This window comes from Zerene cesonia, chromosome Z, assembly GCF_012273895.1.
Source record: "Zerene cesonia ecotype Mississippi chromosome Z, Zerene_cesonia_1.1, whole genome shotgun sequence".
NCBI lineage: Eukaryota > Metazoa > Arthropoda > Insecta > Lepidoptera > Pieridae > Zerene > Zerene cesonia.
In genome coordinates this window covers 7,739,007-7,758,931 of record NC_052122.1, presented here as the reverse complement: position 1 = coordinate 7,758,931, position 19,925 = coordinate 7,739,007, and the positions used below count along the sequence as shown (strand labels likewise).

At 33.0% G+C, this 19,925-nt stretch overlaps 1 protein-coding gene across 2 annotated transcripts; it reads left to right on the top strand.

The window, feature by feature from the left end:
- Positions 1 to 1,298: 1,298 nt before the first annotated feature.
- On the top strand, positions 1,299 to 10,045 carry LOC119835425 (TGF-beta receptor type-1). 2 transcript variants are annotated; one of them, XM_038360217.1, is made up of 9 exons: positions 1,299 to 1,650; positions 2,330 to 2,447; positions 3,317 to 3,468; positions 5,480 to 5,707; positions 6,196 to 6,426; positions 6,773 to 6,940; positions 7,189 to 7,361; positions 7,910 to 8,143; positions 8,347 to 10,045. In XM_038360217.1, the coding sequence occupies exons 1-9, from the start codon at positions 1,551 to 1,553 to the stop codon at positions 8,470 to 8,472; spliced, it is 1,530 nt and encodes a 509-aa protein (XP_038216145.1). In that variant the 5' UTR covers positions 1,299 to 1,550; the 3' UTR covers positions 8,473 to 10,045. The 2 variants fall into 2 exon arrangements, with proteins under 2 accessions (XP_038216145.1, XP_038216144.1); XM_038360216.1 differs by having other exon boundaries at positions 3,317 to 3,486.
- The last annotated feature ends 9,880 nt before the right edge of the window (positions 10,046 to 19,925 follow it).

The window sequence follows — 19,925 nt, the reverse complement described above, 5'->3', positions numbered from 1 at the left end:
TGAGTGAGGTAGCCGGTCGCCTATTTCCTTTTCCTCACCCTTCCCAGTCCATTCCTTTTTTCCAGTCATCAATCCTTTCCTTATCCCTTACTCCTTAAAAGCGGGCAGCGCATCTGCAAAGACACTACTTCTGCCATTGTTCATGTGCGGTGGCGGTACCATCAGGCGTACCACGAGCTCAGTGCCTCGCTATGACATAAAAAGAGTAGGGAGGAGGGTTAGGAGCCCTGTAGAATATGGTGTAACCCTGGCAACATTTTACATGGAATGTTTTTATAAGTTCCTATTTTAATTTGTAAAGACATTTCTTTCATACTTTTTATGGGAATAGGTTTCCTACTCATTTACTGAAATCTGTTTTTTACTCTGTCTTGTTTATGCAGCTATTACCATTTTATTGTATTAAAAAGATGGATCAAATACCAGAAAAAATGACTTTGTAGTTTATTTTTTATATTCTCATTTGCAAAATTGAAAGTTTCAGTGTATGTTTGAAGTCCGATTTTAATATCTTGTGGGTAACGCCATAGGCCAATCAAGAAAAGTATCAAAAAATGAAACTTTCCAGGCACATTCTGCTCATCATCGTAGTTACAACTTATAAAATGAAAACTAGTAGAATGCATAAATATTTTGTTACATACAAAAATTTTTGTGCATGTGTTAAACCTGGTTAAAACCATGAAAGCCGCTTTGATGTGAGTGATACACACTGAGTAAGGTGCCGGTGAAGAAATTCTTCAACGAGGAAAAGGACACACGATTTTTTTATATACATTCCATTAAATTAAGCGTTAATAACATGTTTTTTACTACAAATTGATTCCACAAAGCCGAAAAAATAATTCCTGCCTTAAGTAGTTACTACAAGCGCTGACTACTCATCAATTAGCAATAGGTCCCAACTAGTTTTAAAATTGAATTAAAATAGGTTTTATGTTAACAATTTCAATTATATTCCCAAAACTATCATTGATATTGTAATCTACTACTTTTAAAGTAAATAATTCAGTTCTCATGTTTTATTTAAAAATAAAATCGTACTGTATGTCCAAAATTTGCATTTATTTTGTACTCCTCTTAACAATAAACTCTTTATAAATAAACTAAAAATTATTGTTATAAATTATTGATTTGTGAAAAGCAAGAGCAGACGAACTTTAGCAACCAAAACAACCAACCAAAATAGTATAATTTTAATCGTGACGCAAAGACTATAGAAGTAAACATTTACGAACATTTTGAATCTGGCAATTAGAACTTTTATTTTAATTCTATATAATCTGCGACGTGTTCACTCACGCGAAGTTATTTATCTACCGGAGGAGCTTTATTTTACAAATATATTACATTGATTTTCTATTGTCTGTCTTATTGATAGAACTTTTGTTCACACTTCATGAATTCTATTCTAAAATAAAGCAATAATTAATTCATTAGTTGGTTAAATAGAATACCACAAAATGTTAATTGCTTCTTTTGCGAGATACCAATGGCCGTATAGTATAAGTGTTATTAGATGTTTTTCTGTGCGGGAACTATAAATTGAAATGTTTCTATTCAAGAATGTGATTATGGACACTTTACATTGGAGGAAATGGTTTCTTTTTCTAGTCATAGCCTTAAGTCGCAGGCTAGATTTGGTTAATGGTAAGTGTTCCTAGTATTATGAATTTTAGTATATATGCATATGTATATTGACATTAGGCCCAAGAATCGACACTGGTTTATCTAATATAGAATTGCTTTAACTATTCTGACGTGCATTCGAGAGTCTCAATCAGATACAAACAGGGTCAAAGTTTCCTAGTAGCTGTTGTTATGTTCTAGATTTTCTTAGAAATAGGTTGAAGCTATACATGTATAGTATTGGTGAATTCAAGAAAATCATCAAAATTTTAACAATTTATTCTTGAATTTTTAATAATTTACATAGTTTGCAAATAAAAGCTGTTTTGTACATAATTCTATGTCTAAGAGATAATTAAGAAGAATACACATGGATATCTGTATTCCATATTATGTCTTTACTTTTGGACATGTAAAATTTCAATATAAATACTATTAATATTAATTTAAAAAGTCTGGATCTATTTTGATCCAACTGTTACTGCAAAACTTTATTGGTAATTAATTTTGTATGTGTACCTGTTATTGTAAATTTTTTGTTGCAGCATTCTTCTTGTCTGTCCTTTGATTTTTTCACAGATTCAGATTATTTTAATTAGCGCTGCCATGTTTTTGAGATAATTTCAAAAACAGGAACCATATCTAAGATGTAGCTTCTATTACTTTAATATCAAATATCTGATATTCATCTTTATTATAGGCTTGAAGTGTTACTGCAATATCGAAAGTTCTAGCTGCCCTAACTCAACATGTGAAACTGATGGTTTTTGCTATGCTTCAACTACAATCGACAATGGGGTGCAAAAATATACTTACCAGTGAGTATTTCTTAATCATACATTGCATAGCCTAAGTTCTAAATAGATCCAAAATTTTCTGCACATATTTGCTGGCTGTACCTTCTACAAACTATAAATTTACTTGTTGACTGTTGTTCCTGTATTTTAAGGTAATAACAATATACTTGTTTGTATAAAGCGCAGTACAGATTGATAGTTTATGGGTTTTAAGGTACATATTTTATTTAAATGGTAACAAGTAATTGAATTTGTTTCTTACTAATTTGTCAAATTTGTAGAAGTTTCTGTTATTGTTACAATTGGCAAGCTATCAACACAAATCTCATTGAGTTTGGGTCCTTAACAGAATCACATTTTAATCAATTTTATCAAATCATTGACATGTGTAGTGAGGTGGCCTTAAGCTGTTTGAAAGGCAAAGCTTTCCCTCCTGTGTATCCAATGATATGCAGACAACCAAGAAATTATTGCTGTACAAACGATTTCTGCAATACTGATGAGATATACCGAGAAAAATTTTCAAAACTACTCCATGCCTCAACAATGGATGGTAAGATATTCGCCGCACTTGTGGGCGTGTGATACCTTCTTTGAAGACACAAATTTTGATTTGTTTGTTGTACTCCTAGATATATGATTGCATAATTGCCTTGACATATATTACCTATAAGTTTTGTGTTGAGATGCCAATATTCTAACAACTACGCTTATGATTTAGTGAATATGTACCTACTAAGCGAGAAGATTATGACTGGCCCATAAGTTGACAGTTAATTAGTATGTTTTGAATGATGTGTAATGTTAACAAATACTATTATTTTTGAGTGTGCATTGGTTTTGCTTTAACATACTAAACATTATGTATGGTGGTTCCACTTGCGGCGCAGTTGTATCGAGCTGAAAGCTTTGATACCCATCGAGCACCCCTTCAGTTGCTCCACTACAAGAACTCGAAACGAATCAGTGGTGATAGAGTGTTGTAAGTCACATGACATGTGCAATCGAGAACTGCGTCTGGAGATACAGTCGAAGCCGCCAGGTAGGAGCCACGTGGAAGGTAGTGCCCTCGATGTGATGCTAATTTGCAAAAAGCTTGCCGCTCTTGCCACTGGACACTTATTAATACCAAATGCGTAGCACAAATGTTTGTGTAAAAATTAAACTTATACATATAACAAATGAATTGAACTATGTACCTATCTTTTAGACTAATTATTAAAGATCCGAGAGTAGACATTGTTGTTACGCTTTTGTTTAATTAATATTTCACTTCCTCTTCTAGCTCCCAAATGAACGCGGCTAGCCTAGAGCTTGGTATTGGCCGCGATGCAGCATGGCTGTGTGTTCTTTTTTATAATTTTACTAATTTCTTTTTTCTTCTTAGTTGACCGGCATTGATCACCGTGTAGGGTTATTAAATTTATTCACTAATATGATGATTTATGGCATAGATGTTGGAACCAAGACACGATATTTCCTCCCGGAGATAGACCTATATGGTGTCGCGAGGACGAATCTCCTGATTTATTTTGCTGCGCAACGGACTTCTGTAATAGCGACTTCTTTCCAGGTATGGAAATTGCTAGAAATGTGTTGTCCGGGCGTCTATCTGGGGTAGCTTTGTAATGTAATGTCTTCGTCAGCATTTGTTGGTGCCGTCTTGATAAATGGCAAAGTAGAATATTACCATAACTCCATTATCTTTGTATACTTTAATTTAAAAAGGAAACAAATTACCGCATGAATGAAGCGTAGAATGTATTTGCCGTCTGGGGCCATTACAATCAACGTAAGTCTAATGTTGTTTTTCTCGCAGCTCTCTTTCATTTCTATTTGAATGTGGCTTCATGCCATGTTACAATGTTATATAATATGTATATTCAAAAAATTACATATGGTTAATCATTTTGAAAGCAAAATTGTATGTAATGATTTTCATGAAGTTATGTCAACAATTAGGAGCAGAGAGCAGTCTCCACCATACAGCGATATCGTATGTCTTGCGTGCATAGTTCATTTATGATATGAGGAATGTCTTAGGTGTTCGAACAATGGGAATTAATAATAACGTGAGTGATCATAAGCCGGTTTTTATTATTTAAGCATGTTTATTTATTTCATTTCTTTACTAACATAAACTTTAGATAACTCACAAGATCAGAATGTTCTTTTTTGGTGCTTTATTATTTAAATGAAATTAGAGCATGCTTTAACTGATTTACGCTGCATTGCATTCGGATTATAGATTCACAGGCTTTTTTATTAACACAATAAAATCTACCCAATCATATTAATAATAATTTAAAAAACTTAAATATGTATTCAACTGTCAACAATAACACCTAGTTTTTAGAAATATAAATAGCTATTTTACTTTTATTTTTAAATTTTAAGCGTGTATAGACAGGAAATTTACACCACGGTTAGAATTGCCTTACCCTTTTTAACAACTTTAAAGATATTGTGTCTATATCGGAAGATAGACCATGTTATAAGTAATTTATTAAACAGTCGTTAGTCTTAAAGCTTACTTACCTTCAATATCAACAACTGTTCAATGTAGGTGTGGGTATATTAGATTTATTAAATTAAATGTATAATAACTGTGGTTACATGTTCTTGGTGATGGGCCTATGGACGTATATTTATTTAAATGAACACCCAGTATCTGTATATTTTCTTTGTTCGAAGTTTATCGGAATTCCTTGTGCCATTATAGACCTTTATATCCGGTCTGCGCCATTTCAACGCACTTTATGTCAATGTTTTGTTTATCATCGATATTCGCATTTGCATACCAAGGACTCTACACGCGACTGTTCACGGGTATGCCATCTGAATTCTGAATATAGAGTGACATTGAATATGTAGTGAAACCAATTCGTATATACATGACAGGATATGTGCGATAAGGTAGCGAATTTATCGGTGGTTATTGGATAAGTATATATTAAACTACAAAGGCTATTAAATATTCTGTGTTCTGCTCTATTACTGCATAAAATTTGTACAGTTTTGTATCGATTTTTGAAAAATGTTTCACACCAAAGCCACGAGCTCATCAGCGACGGCATGGCAAGTAGTGCCTTGGATTATGGGTTTGATGGTGCTGGGAGTGTGCGCAGCAATCAGTATATGGCTGATCAAGAGGCCTGGCCGTAAGGGCCATTCGTTACCCCCATATGCACCGGAAGACTCGCTTTGTGAAACCCGCCACCCAATGATCAAGACGACAATTCGTGACATGATCGAACTTACCACCTCTGGATCGGGATCTGGTAAGTAGACATCTAAATTATAATAAACAGTGATAATAAATATATTGTCATGTGCGATTTTCGAATAAAGACATATGCACATATGTCTTATTTCAATAATATTAACAACTTTAAAATAAAAGAAGATTGATAAGTAACCTAAATACACAGTATTATGTCCCCAACTAACTATAATATCACCTATTAAAACGTTCAAACATGAACAGTACTTTCAATCGCGTTCTTATTATAGCTTTTATTGCTTGGATTTTTCGCAAACAAACGCTTTATACTATACGTCAATTCGTCTGCCTAAAAAAAAGACGAAGAATATTATAATAATTATGCAGGATCGAATTGTATGCCCGTTCCGAATTGTATGTTATGTCATTTAGCCTGTTAAGCGTATATAATATCAGCGAACTAATTACATTTATAATATTTATAGGATAGCGGATACCTATTCCGATATTTTCCATCGTATGTTCACGATGATTTTCCCGTTTTAGGATTGCCACTGTTAGTTCAACGTTCCATTGCAAGGCAGATTCAGCTGATGGATATCATTGGTAAAGGCCGTTTCGGCGAGGTGTGGCGTGGTCGTTGGCGCGGGGAGAATGTCGCCGTCAAAATATTCTCCTCTCGCGAGGAATGCTCTTGGTTCCGCGAAGCAGAGATTTATCAAACGGTCATGTTGCGCCATGAGAACATACTTGGATTCATCGCTGCTGACAACAAAGGTACGCCATATGGTAGTACTGTAATATGCTCTTGTACCATTGCATCCTGAACACATACATCGTTTTGAATTTGTTTTTGAGCTACATATATGAAGATATGTATATAAAATAATGTCATCCCGAATAGAATATGTGTTCAGTCCAATACGTCTGGGCGATTGCTGTGAGCAAAGATGATATTCAATGCACTGTAGTAGATCTTCTACAATAACCACATATTCCTTTTATTTATCCTGTGTTCACTTCTCCTGATAAGATGGTTAACATTTGAAATATACTGAACATAAGAATCGTTTCTCGTTGATGAATTAATTGATACGATTGCTCATGATTTGTCTGTGCTCAGATAACGGTACCTGGACACAACTGTGGCTGATCACTGACTACCATGAGAATGGATCTCTCTTCGACTTCTTGACCACTCGGACCATTGACTCCAATACGCTCGTCACTATGGCATTGTCTATTGCTACCGGTTTGGCTCATTTGCACATGGACATCGTTGGCACCAAAGGTAACTAATTGATTTGGTTTTTCGACGTATTTTATACACACATTCAGTTAACTTGTGTTGTTTATGCGTGAAGCTTGTGTTTTTGATGAGTGGAATGTTCCAATCTATTGGATAAGTAGTAAGTTCTCGACGAACATACCTCACTTACCTAGTTGACTACTGATTATTATCATAATATGGAAAATAACGGCTTGTTCATGATTACATATACAGATTATGGTAGTTTTATATGCTGTGTATTTGTTTAGGTAAACCAGCGATCGCCCATCGCGATCTGAAGTCAAAGAATATCCTCGTGAAGAGCAATTTGACCTGCGTCATCGGCGACTTGGGTTTGGCCGTGCGACACAATGTGGCGAGTGATTCCGTTGATGTGCCTTCTACCAACCGTGTCGGAACCAAGCGCTATATGGCGCCCGAGGTTTGTGCTTTGTAGATATTCGAGACTCAACTGCATTATTATTATTAACTGCATATATTTCCAATACGAGAGCGGGCGATTGATTTAGTGGTTTGCCTGATGGTAAACGAACATCATCGCCTGAACATTTGCAGATGTAGGGCCGCTGCAAATGCGTTGCCCGCTTTTAAGTGGTAAGGGATAAGGAAAGGATTGACGACGGAAATAAAGGAGTAGACTGGGAAGGTTGAGAATAGAATACATAGATTTTGATTAGTGTCCAATTGCAACTATTTATGTATAATAAATTTTTAATTCTTTCACAATTTTCATAATGTTAATGTTCATATTATTTAGATAAACTGGAGTAAATTAACAAATCTATGATTAAAACCTTATCATCCGATGAACTATCATTGGGGGGGTATAATATCGCGTTATTTAATCTATATAAATTACAATTATCTTTCGTGAACGTGCTAGATAACGTCGGTGACGTCACAGGCGGGCGTCGGTACAATCATTGCTGAACTATGCAAATATAAAGATAACGAACGGATAATCCGCAGGTGTTGGACGAGAGCATGGACTCGAGGCAATTTGATCCCTACAAGCGTTCGGATGTCTACTCGTTTGGGCTGGTGTTGTGGGAGATGGCGCGCAGGTGTGGGAGCATGCCCGACGAGTACCAGCCTCCGTACTATGACTGCGTGCCTCCGGACCCCGCATTGGAGGACATGAGGCGGGTTGTGTGCACTGAGAAGAGACGACCCAACGTACCCAATCGATGGCACTCGGATCCGGTAAGAACACTTGCCTGCGATGTTTGTTTTAAACTATTTCAGAATTGCAGTTCTTGATAAGCGATAAATGTGCTCGCCAAGTGAGAAAACATCATGCAGCTTTAGACGAATTTAAATAATTTTGGGAGAGCTGCTGTGAAATGATATATTTTGTTGCAATTGCGATTCATTTGATTGTTTCATTGAGTTTATCGTTCGTTCAGGTGCTGTCGGCTATATCGAAAGTGATGAAAGAGTGCTGGTATCAGAACCCGGCCGCTCGGCTCACGGCGCTGCGAATAAAGAAGACGCTCGCTAACATCGGCACTGCGGATCAGATAAAATTGTAAAATGTGGATCAACGCCAGGTTTCACTCGCATTCGTGTTTTCTCACCCTGTCCCATTCTATCATTTAGAAACTGCCAACGTTAGAGCGGGACGGACGAATGTTTCTCTCGGTTGTTCTAAGTGATAGAAAAGGGTGGTAAATATCGAATTCGGTCTGTAAAGATGGAGCTTGGCTCGTAGGCCCCAGTCGGTGAGGAGAGTTCTTGCCTGTTACATTCGATAAACCGTTTTTAGATGATGTGAGCTGTATTATGTGTGTTTAACTTTGCCAAGATGGTAGCTCTCTTCATCGAAATTGGCCTTAGGTTGGGAATATATTATGTATTTTGTGTCCGATTTTGTGACCGTCCGCCGGATCGAATTGGGTTTTTTTTTTACTCAGATATATCGTTTACGCTTTTTTTTAGTACGCCATAAGCAATGATTTATAGTAAGGATTAGTATGTAACAGCTTTGCCTTCGTATTAAGAAATTTTAATTTTTGATCAATATTTTTCTTGCAGATCTTATTTTTGTGTTATTATTATTGTTTTATTTTTTTGTGTAAATTATAATAGATTTATTAGACTACGTTCCCACACATAATTTAGACAAACGGATTCGGACCGGATAGGTAGTTTTATTTGATTTATATTCCCAGCCTCGGTACCTTCAATAATACTAGCCATTATATATATATAATTTTCCAGACATTCTAAGCAATATATATTGTAGAGATTTAGTGGCTTTTGCTTAGTTCTGTAGTGACACAGCTAGACATGTAGTTGGTTATTTACAAGATTTGACATTTATAGACTATAAATAATATTTATATTACAGCTATTGGTACAATTATTCTACGAGCCTTACATGTAGTTATATATTTGCTATTGTAGGTACGTCTAGTTTTGCTTTCGGCGCCATTGCGAAGACTAGAGTTTTTAGTGCTTAAGTATGTGTAAATATGAATGATAGGTGCTTTTGTTGATATTCGGTTTACAATTTTTAATATTGTTAAATTATGATGATGGTTACGATGTATTATTGGAGGTGACTCAAATGGAATAATTAGCCGCGAACGTGGAGTCCATGCTTCCGTGATAATAAAAATAAAATTAATTAAATACTATATCAAAGCAGAAATAAGAGGAAATTAATATACTCACTGACACGCAGTTCGAGTTATCAATTACTAACAGGGTATATTGTAAGGTGAAATCTATGTTGCAACATTTAGAGTTCAAACGTTAACAAGAGTTGTGATATGTTACTTGATAGAAATTGTTAGTGTTTTGATCAAAAACATTAAAAAAAAGTCTATAATAAGCGGGAAGTGTGGACTCCGTGTGAGCTCGAGTGGTCCGCCTAGTCTTCTCCCCTCATCCTACCTCTTAGATTGTAATCAACTAATAATGGGATCCCGTTTGATGTAATTGGTTTTCTCTCTTCGCCCTGTTTGGTCATGCGTGTCTATATACGTGAGATTTTTGCGGCGACATGTGAAGATTCATTGTAGCGTCTGTTGTGTTTGCGTCGTTTTTAAATTTCTTTTTTTTTTTTGATTTTTAAATGATTTTTTTTTCGGATTAGGTATGCTACAAACTAGAATGAAATTTTTTTGACGAAGAGGCCCGGCTTACATCGAACGGGCCCACAAAAGCATTTATTCTACTAACGTGTTATGGACTATGAGTTGTAGTGATATTTTTCGTTACCATGTATGTAGTTATTAGTTTTGTTGGGGGGCCCCTGATTCCGTTTATTTATATGTTTTTAGCGCATAATGAAATTTAGCGTGTGATTATTGAATTACCTAACATCTTCTATAACTATATTCTGTGATAGACGGTAAATCGCAGCTATCGGGTTTTTTCGAGTTAATTCTATTTATTTGCTTTTGCGTATTATTTTAATAGTTTATATATGTATTTTCGATATATACAAATCATTGTTTTGGCCCTGTTTATTTATAGAATAGTTTCTTTAGCTTTTTTCCATAAGCGACGGATCTTGTGGTGTACATATTTTACAATTTGTTAAGATTTTTATTTTTCATTAACAGTAGTAAGTAGGTACCAAGTATATAGTTATGTGGTAAGACCATTGATATAAATAAATAACGGTGGATATATCAATCGTAAAGTGCAATTTTTCTTAGAGGGACAGTATTCATTTAAAAAGGATCGGTAAGGTAACCATTGATATAAATAAATACTGGTGGATATATCAATCGTAAAGTGCAATTTTTCTTAGATTTTCTGAGGGGCAGTATGCATTTAAAAAGGATCGTATACTTTTATGAGTTGTACAAACCATTTGAATTTTTAATAGAAATCACAACGGAATAATATTTCGCTAAAAATTACTTGAAAGCTTAAAATATAAATGAGATAGAAGTATATATATAGATGCATTGCCTGATTGATTGGAATTGTGATAAGTTGATCGAATGATCAGCAAGGCAGCTCTAACATTTTTCAGCACCAGAAATGTTCCTCGGGGTTTCTAATTGGGCGATTTTTCGTAGACCCTGCAAAATCCGATACTCCACGTGTTATTCAAGTAAATATTTTACTAGCTGTGACCCGCGGTTGAAACCGCGTAAGTCCGTATCCCGTAGGAATATCGGTATAAAAAGTGCCTATGTGTTATTTTAGTTGTCCAGCTATCTACGAAGCAAAATAGTATTATTATTCACCAATAGATGTCAGGAAAAAAAAACACGAATAAAACACGAATATGACATTTTCTAAAAAAAAATTCCTAGCTAGATCGATTTATCGCCCCCGAAACCCCCTGTATACTAAATTTCATGAAAATCGTTGGAGCCGATTCCGAGATTCCAATTTTATATATATATATATATACAAGAATTGCTCGTTTAAAGGTATAAGATTATAAATAAGTAAGCGAGCTTATAAACTCGCTTATTTTCAATTCATTCTAATGACGTTATACAGGCTAGCCCACGCTACTGCAGAAATAGATCTATTTGTTTCTGTCATACGATACTAATATGTATACAATATTTAAACAAAAACACCGTTATTGAGAATTTGTAAATGTAGTCTAGCATCAAGCCAATTTTCATTTGATATTTAAAAGGACATGCAATATCTATCGATATTTGTTTATATCAGTGGACACGACTCGTGTTTCAGTCAAATGTCATAATTATAAAGAGATATTCAATTGATTAGTATCAACCAGAGGTTTGTCACGTAAATGGTACTAAGCAGTTCACTTTCTCTGTCTTTAGGGTAAGTCGAGAGGCGCAGAGTTCTTGTACCTTTTTATTGTTAATTTGTGATATATTAATTGTATCTTTTTGGAAACCCGCTTGAAATTGTCCAAATTTTATTAAAAATACGCGCGTTCAGTCATGGGTGTACGAAGGATATAACGGTTTATATTATGTGACAGTGTGTAAGGAAATAATTAATCCAGAATATATAATGCGTATATTAAAAAAAAAATAACTTAATGTTTATGTGTAATTTTTATTGAATAAACAACTATATTATAAATAAAAAGTAATTTAATTCAAATAAAACATTTAAAAAATTTAAATTTAAATAAAAACATCTGATAATACCAAAATAAATTAACTTCCTTCGTGTAGTCATGACTGTTTAAATTAAATAATAGCAATATGATGTGTAGAACTAAACGAGAGACTAAAATTATAAATGGCATATAATGTATTTTACCTTATAATAGTTTGGACGTGGTCTAATTGGGGCGTGGTTCAAAAATATTCTGAGTTTGTATATAACGAGGTATTTATAAGAATAATTTTAAATCGATTAGATTTCATACATTTCGAGTATGTAAGATTACTTAAGTGATAAGTTAACATTACTGCGTTAATAATGTGCTTACTATTTTCACATGTATATTTTAAATGCACATTGACTTAGAATTTAAGTTATATCATTGTTTTACAGACATCTCTTTTTCGTGTAATCAGTAGGGCATTATCATCGAAATTTTTATATCTGTACTGATTTGTTTTAAAGGTAGGTAGGTATAAGTTCTATATTTATCTGATACGCTATGTCATATTTTCAATTTGTACGTAATTTATTGTTATACTTCACAATATCATTAATACTCCACCATAGCTTTCATATTACTTACTATATTCCATGTAATGTGTTGTTATTTTCTTTAAATAATATATTATATATATATATATTTTTTTTGCAATTACGTATTTTTTCTAAATAGCTGCATAATGCATACATGATATTTTACTAAAGCTGTATGACTAGTATATCAATGTTCCATAGTTATACATGCGTATAAAGCAATAATAGACTGATGTGTATTTTAGATATTTCAATTACAATTAAATTACCCGACGCTAGCAAAGGGCATCTATCGACACCAGATCATACCGATCACAAGACAATAGTAAATTGTATTATTATCTACTTAATTACAAAAATAACCTAGCACTATTAATTGTAAATATTATATACCGAAATAATGCTGTATTTATTATAACGTGTGCTCTTTGATGGCATCGTACATATGTCAACGATCTTTTATATAAATTTGTATTTAAAATTACCCTACTGATGCAAATCTCTAGTGATGTGACCCTCGCTGAAGTATATAAACAAATCTTCCAAATAAAGACTGTCAAATATACAGACAAGGAGAAATATTTAAATTGGAAATGTTTTATAGATACACGCTTAATATAGCGCTTAATTTAATATTTAATATTTTTATAAGGAAGTTAAGAAATGTACCTAAATTTTATAACTTAAAATTCTACCTGATGATAAAGCAATACGACACCGTGTGTCCATTTCAGACTTGAATTCATAGTCTTACATTTAATATACAAATATTTTTTGTCGTATTTTTAGTACTAGTGTAGGCTGTAGCGTTTATAATCAGTACAATGTTATTTGCTTTCAAGACTATCATTAATTAAATATCCTACTTACGATAAATACAAGTATATACTTTTTAACCGATCGTACCATAGTTGTGTTTCTTTTAATGCCTTGAAAAGATTCAGCATTTAATGTTACTACATTATTGTATTAAAAAAATTGAATACGTTCATAATCCGGTCCTTAAACGTTTTATTTTAAGCTACTGTTAGATTAAGGCCTCGTCTATGGATATAATATACTACATAATAACAATGATCATCACCAGTTTTAATTTAGTATCGTCTACCAATAGAATATGCGGTTTTGATATCAACAATATCTAAAAATCTTCAATTACGTAATTATTACTGCTGATTTATGAATGTGAAGATGTCGGCATTCTTGCATTTTGACGTGATTCCTTCATACCCATCCGAATTCAATCACACATTATCTTTACAATGTGCTAACGAGTTGTAATCCACCGATTATAATAAATAAAAATATTTCGGCGCTGATAATTTGATAAAATCATATAATAATAAATAAAAGTCGTACAGTCGGCGAAGTGTAGTGCATTGACTGGATGAAATTGTAAAAATTGCACTGTTACATTATTTCTAAAAGAGGACCAATACTAAAATTGATTAAATGATCAGCAAATGTAAAATGTTGATATAACGTTTCATACTGACTTGTATGAAATACTATAGGAAATTTATGCCCCTTTGCCGACTGTACTTATTTATTTAAGAAACTGTTTTATTGGCACGTAAATGCCTTTAAATGATGGTTATTGTAAAAAGCACGCAAAATTCGAAGTCGAGCAAGCAAGTCGAACTAAAGATAGATGGCAAATTAAGGAAATACTTCTAACATTCATTGCAATTTTAAGGCAGTAGCGACTTTGGACAAGACACGCGTTCTTTTATTAAATTAGATACTACTGGTTTTTTTTTTATAAAATTTGTATACTATTATTTATTATTATTTAATAACATATTTGTAGGTAAGGATTTATAATATTTTAACAATCATTTCATACATAACGTAGCTTATAAGAAACCATTTAAATGGTTTTTAAAATGAAATGTGTCGATATTTTTGAATAATTTCTGCTTTTGCTTATTTATGTCAAATAAATCTCGAAAATAATCATAATATTAAGTAAGAATTAATGAGAAGATATATCTAGAAAATGAAATGGTTTCGATCGTGAGTTCAACATAACATTAAATTGTTACAAAATACATTTTGATCGCATCTGATGAGCAATACCGAGAAAGTACAAGACAACAGCAATAAATATGTATGGACAAAATTTGCATCATATCACATGTTCATATGAATCCATTGATTCCAGATGAGTGATATATAATCTGTACATAATATTATTTAATATCCCTTTTATGTAAGTTTTATTAATTGTTTATGGAGTGGTTTTAATTTAATAGAACAAGTGTTTTTATAAACAAAGTTTTTTTATTTTTTCCCCCTTTCACCGTTGATCGTCATCGCAGAATCTTGAATTTAATGATCTATATAAGGTAAATATGTGGGTTACTCTTTTTTTAATTGATGGAATAATGTGCTTACTTTATTACTTTTTGAACTCGTCTCATAGAATTTGAACTCGTCTCTATTAATAGTTGGGGAGTCCAAGAAGCTAAATGTGTATTTACTCGAGCGTCTCGGAAAGCTCTTAGAATTAGACGATAGCAAGAAAAAAAGTCCTATCATGTTTTTCATTTTAGCTCTGGAGAAACTATGTATTTTTTATGTAAAAAGAAACGGATATGGAAATAATCAAGCGCGCTTGATGTTGTTTTGAATGCTATAGCATATCAGTGAAACAGAATTATATTAATCTTACGATTTAGATGGTAATTTCGTAGCTATAAAGAAAGGGTAAAAATTAAAATTGACTTGAGCGTGTCAGATGAAGATTTTAGGGGCTTAATTACAACATAGGAAATTCAAATGTCGCTAATCTGACAATTTGACCGTAATCTCGAGAGATTTATCTATTTATGCAAGGTATCTTCCCTTATATAATTTGACGCGCTCTAGTAAATCCCAAAATCTCTTGGTCTCGCCTTCTATAAGTTAAAGTGGAAAATTTAACCAAATGGGACTTAACACCTTTCTTCAATTCAATTATTGATGAGAATCCATTATTAATGAAATTATTAATGAGACTCCATTCATCAATGGCGAAATGAGCAGTGAGAAAAAAAAGATGACTATTATTTAAAAATTTTATTATAAAAATTCTAAACTTGCTTTTGTGCATACAAAAATAATATAATATTAATACAATTACATCAAATATGTTATATAAAAAAAGAAAAATACTTATCTACATTCAGTAGCAGATTAACAAATTTGCTCTTTGTATGTAATTTTTTTTTATAGCGAAAGGGACATAATTATAACTAGAGATGAAAAGAAAGAAAGAAGAATGATTGTAAATAAAAACTTGAAGTTTTGTAGTAGTAAATCTTAGCCTACTTGTAAATCCACTACTGTCTTTATTATATATTCATTATTACTATTTTAAAAAAGTCTGGACGGAATAATTAAGATCATTATCAGATACATGTATTAACTTGATCTAGTTCTTATGCATAAGACACTTTCTGTTCATAAGCTTCATCCTCATCAAACCCATATGCTTGATCATTGAATGTTGTATGACGGAGCTTGCACCACTGCGCTCCGAACCTTAGCATCATAATAATTACAACTAGAACAAACAGTGAAAGGACTGCCACGGCTGGATACATCATAAGAAATGCCATTTTTATATATCGCTTTCTCTCTTATGCAGTTCAAGATATTCCTGTGATGAAGTTAGGGGTTGTCTTGATATTGACGGAGCAACTTCAATGTCGTGTTTATGGATTACTTGATATTCTTCTGGGTAAGATTCCAAATCTACTGCAACAAAACTGTTTTCGAGCTCAGTGAAGTCCAATGGTGGCTGCTTATGGGGTGTTGCTGACCAAATTGATATTATCCAACGATTTCCTATAAAAATATATAAGATATATTTGATTAGTAATCATGTTTTATAATTACATTTATAATATTAATGCCGATCTAGATTACATACCTGTATGTCTATCGAGCCAATAGTCAGAGTATCTTGAACAACAGCAAACGAAGTTCAGGATAAGTATTGATCCAAGAATAACAGAACAAATTGCTATTGTGATGTAAAATGGTGTAAAATCACCAACTTTCGACCATAACGACTGCAATGAGTAGGAAGCGATAGTCTCGTTTCCTGTAAAGTAAGTTTCAGTTTCATATGCAGACATCTTATTATTAGGTACCTGCCGAAGAGAAAAATAGAGATTTAACCTTTCATTAAAAGGTATTTGTTAACAATGAAGTTAAAAACAGTTATGTTATTTATTGTTTAGGGCGTGGTAAACAGTATTTCAGATTGTGAATGTACGCTCCTAAAGAAAGGTTAAGTTAGGAAACATATGGTTTCTAATAAGATATTATATTGTTTTCACCTGAGTACGATGTATATATGCACAGTTTAAAATTTTAATTTATAAAATAACGAGTCTCGCTACCACATATCTAGTTTTCAAACTAAAAAGTCAAGCGTCAGGCCTGCCAACCACGGAGTACTTATATCTGCAACCAAGGAGGAGCTGCCAACTACATCCAACAATCGAACTCGGTCACTCCATTGAATATAATACCAGTATGTAAGTGAATTATCTATGGTATATAATATATAGTCTACCATTGTGTATCCTTTACGTTGTAAAAATATTTTTTTAGGATCTAATTGCTGACAAGAAATAATAATCATATATGACAGTAAGAATAAACTTGCCCTAGAACAGCTGATTTGCTCGCATTGATTTTTTTCTTTTAATGAAAACCATACTCTAATACCTACCTTAACTTTTCAACTTTTCTGATTGGTCAGTTTCGGCCTATACATTCTATATTAATAGATGCTTGAAACTCGTATTGAAAACTTAATAAGAATTAAAAATCAAACAGTGTGAGCTTATTGATTTTATTGCTATATTCTCAAGCAACACATACTATTAATAAAAATAAGGGCCACCATGATTTCAGTTTATCTATCAACTGTATGTATGTGTCAGGCCTTAAATCATATTTTAATATTTTGTATTAAACAACTAACAATATTATTTTCGAAATGGACTAATACAAAATAGTAAGATTTTTTGCAATAGGGAATAAATTTTTAGTATGTACTTAATAGCTCAGATAATACTATACTAGCTTATAGTCTGGGAAAATTCCACGAAAGAAGTCCTGTAGACGAGGCGCTGTCAGTGCGCACAGATCCTAAAATAATATTGCCAGTGTTATTTAACTCAAATGCCCTCAGAGTTGGAAAAAATAGATATGAAAAGGCTTTTAGAAAATACGGCTTAAAACAGACCGGAAAGATAGAGAACGATAATCACTTAGCATTATTCTGTTACTAGCTTTTCGCCCGCGGCTTTGCCCGCGTAGAATTCGCTTATATCGCGCGACATGGTAAGGAGTATTTTTTTCGCATTAAAAAGTATGGTTTGTTCTTTCCCACGTTTAGCTCCATCTCCATACCAAGTTTCATTAAAATCGGTTTGACAATAACGAACTTTCATACAAACTTTCATCCCCTCTTTCAACCCTTTCTACCCTTTTTTCGCGATAAAAAGTATCCTATGTCCTTTCCCAAGTTCAGTTCTATCTTCATACCAAATTTTATCAAAATCGAATCAGTGGTTTAGGCGTGAAAGCGTAACAGACAGACAGACAGACAGAGTTACTTTCGCATTTATAATATTAGTAGGGAAGTAGGGATGTATAAAGTATTTCAATAATGTTAGCTAGTCGACTCAGTTGATAATGGTGATGTGTAAAGTATGAATTGTCTCCACCTTCACACATTTAGACAGGTAAGTATTTAATGCAATCCTTCGAGCCCATATTTTTATATAAGATTTATATCCCAGACCTCAGTGGTCAACTGTAATCTTAATTATTTATATCTACACTAATAGTATAAAACTGAAAAGTTAACTACATATTTGTTTGCGATTTTGAACGCGCTGATCTCAGGAACTGACTGGACCGATTTCAAAAATTGTTTCACCGTTGGACATGCTCGTTATCTCTATACTACTATCCATACTAATATTATAAATGCAGTAACAATCACGAAAAAAGTAAATTAAGGGTTGGAATCTCGCTTCGAGATCATTTTTTTCTATTATTTGAAAATTTCTCTTTTAAAAAGCATTTCAATGCTGCAAAACTAAAAATTAAAAAGTAACTTTTTCAACTGGGCTAATAGGCGAAATTCGAAATTATGAGGAATGTCTGAAAACGGTCCCTAGGCCACTAGGTCACTTAGATAAAAAGTACAATGGCATCAGATTTTTTAAATATCAATAAATAGTGCATCTTATAAGCGACAAATCCTGGACAGTAATAGGTGTACGGCAATCATAGCGTTATTTCTTTTCGGATTAGTTATTATCATTTTATCATTTTATTAAAAACGCTCTCTCTTTGCTTGACCCCCTCCCCGCATTAAACACCTCACGTAATTTATGGACGCCCCCTAATAGTTTATCAATAAATAAATGACATGGAAAATAAACAAAAATTGTTTATTTTTTATTGCTTTTATTTGCAGTTTAATATTTACATTTACAATAAATACAAGGGAATTAGAAAATACATACAATACAAAAATTGTACCTAACCTTAATTAAACATTGCCAAGTCCATAGATTAATTATTATTGTTTGTTATTTATTAAAATTTGACGTAATTGTACCCTAGATGGTTTTATATAAATCACAATAATTACAAGCACCCAAGTTTTACAATTCTGATTATAGAAAAACTAAGTCACAGGTATTTTAAAATTTTTATACAACTACTAATTCAATTCAATAGTACATTATATGATGGCAGGTACCTATTTTACAGCTTTTCATTGGAAGAAGGCACTCCAGCTCCGAATACTATAATTTTTATGTAACAGAGATTAATCTTTGTAGCCTCCGCTTGATACTCATGTACATCAAGTAATACTATATTTCGTATCGATTTTTATCATAATTATATAGGTCACACATTAATTACACATATGGAGAAATAAACATATTTTATGAAAATCAGATCAGTCATCAAATGTTATTTTATTCATGTCTGCCAAACATCAACCTGGATTCTTATCAGCAATAGTAATTGATATTTTATTTGAGGGGACTACAAAAGCATATATATATACATATATATATATATATACAACGATCGTGATGGTATCCAATCAACCGGGAAATTCACACTATGTTCACAACCAGGTGAATGTGCTGCACTTTAAGACTTCTTGCATGTTTCATCTCAGAGTCACTGACAATGTCAAACCATTCCGTGGCAAAAGACACACACGACGCACGAATTTTCTAGCCGTCACTCTAGACGCATCTTCGACTTTCCATCCTCACATTGGGGCGGTTCATTAGAAGCTTGTTTTGTTATGAGCCGTCTATATCCTATCATCAATAAGCGCAGTAAATCG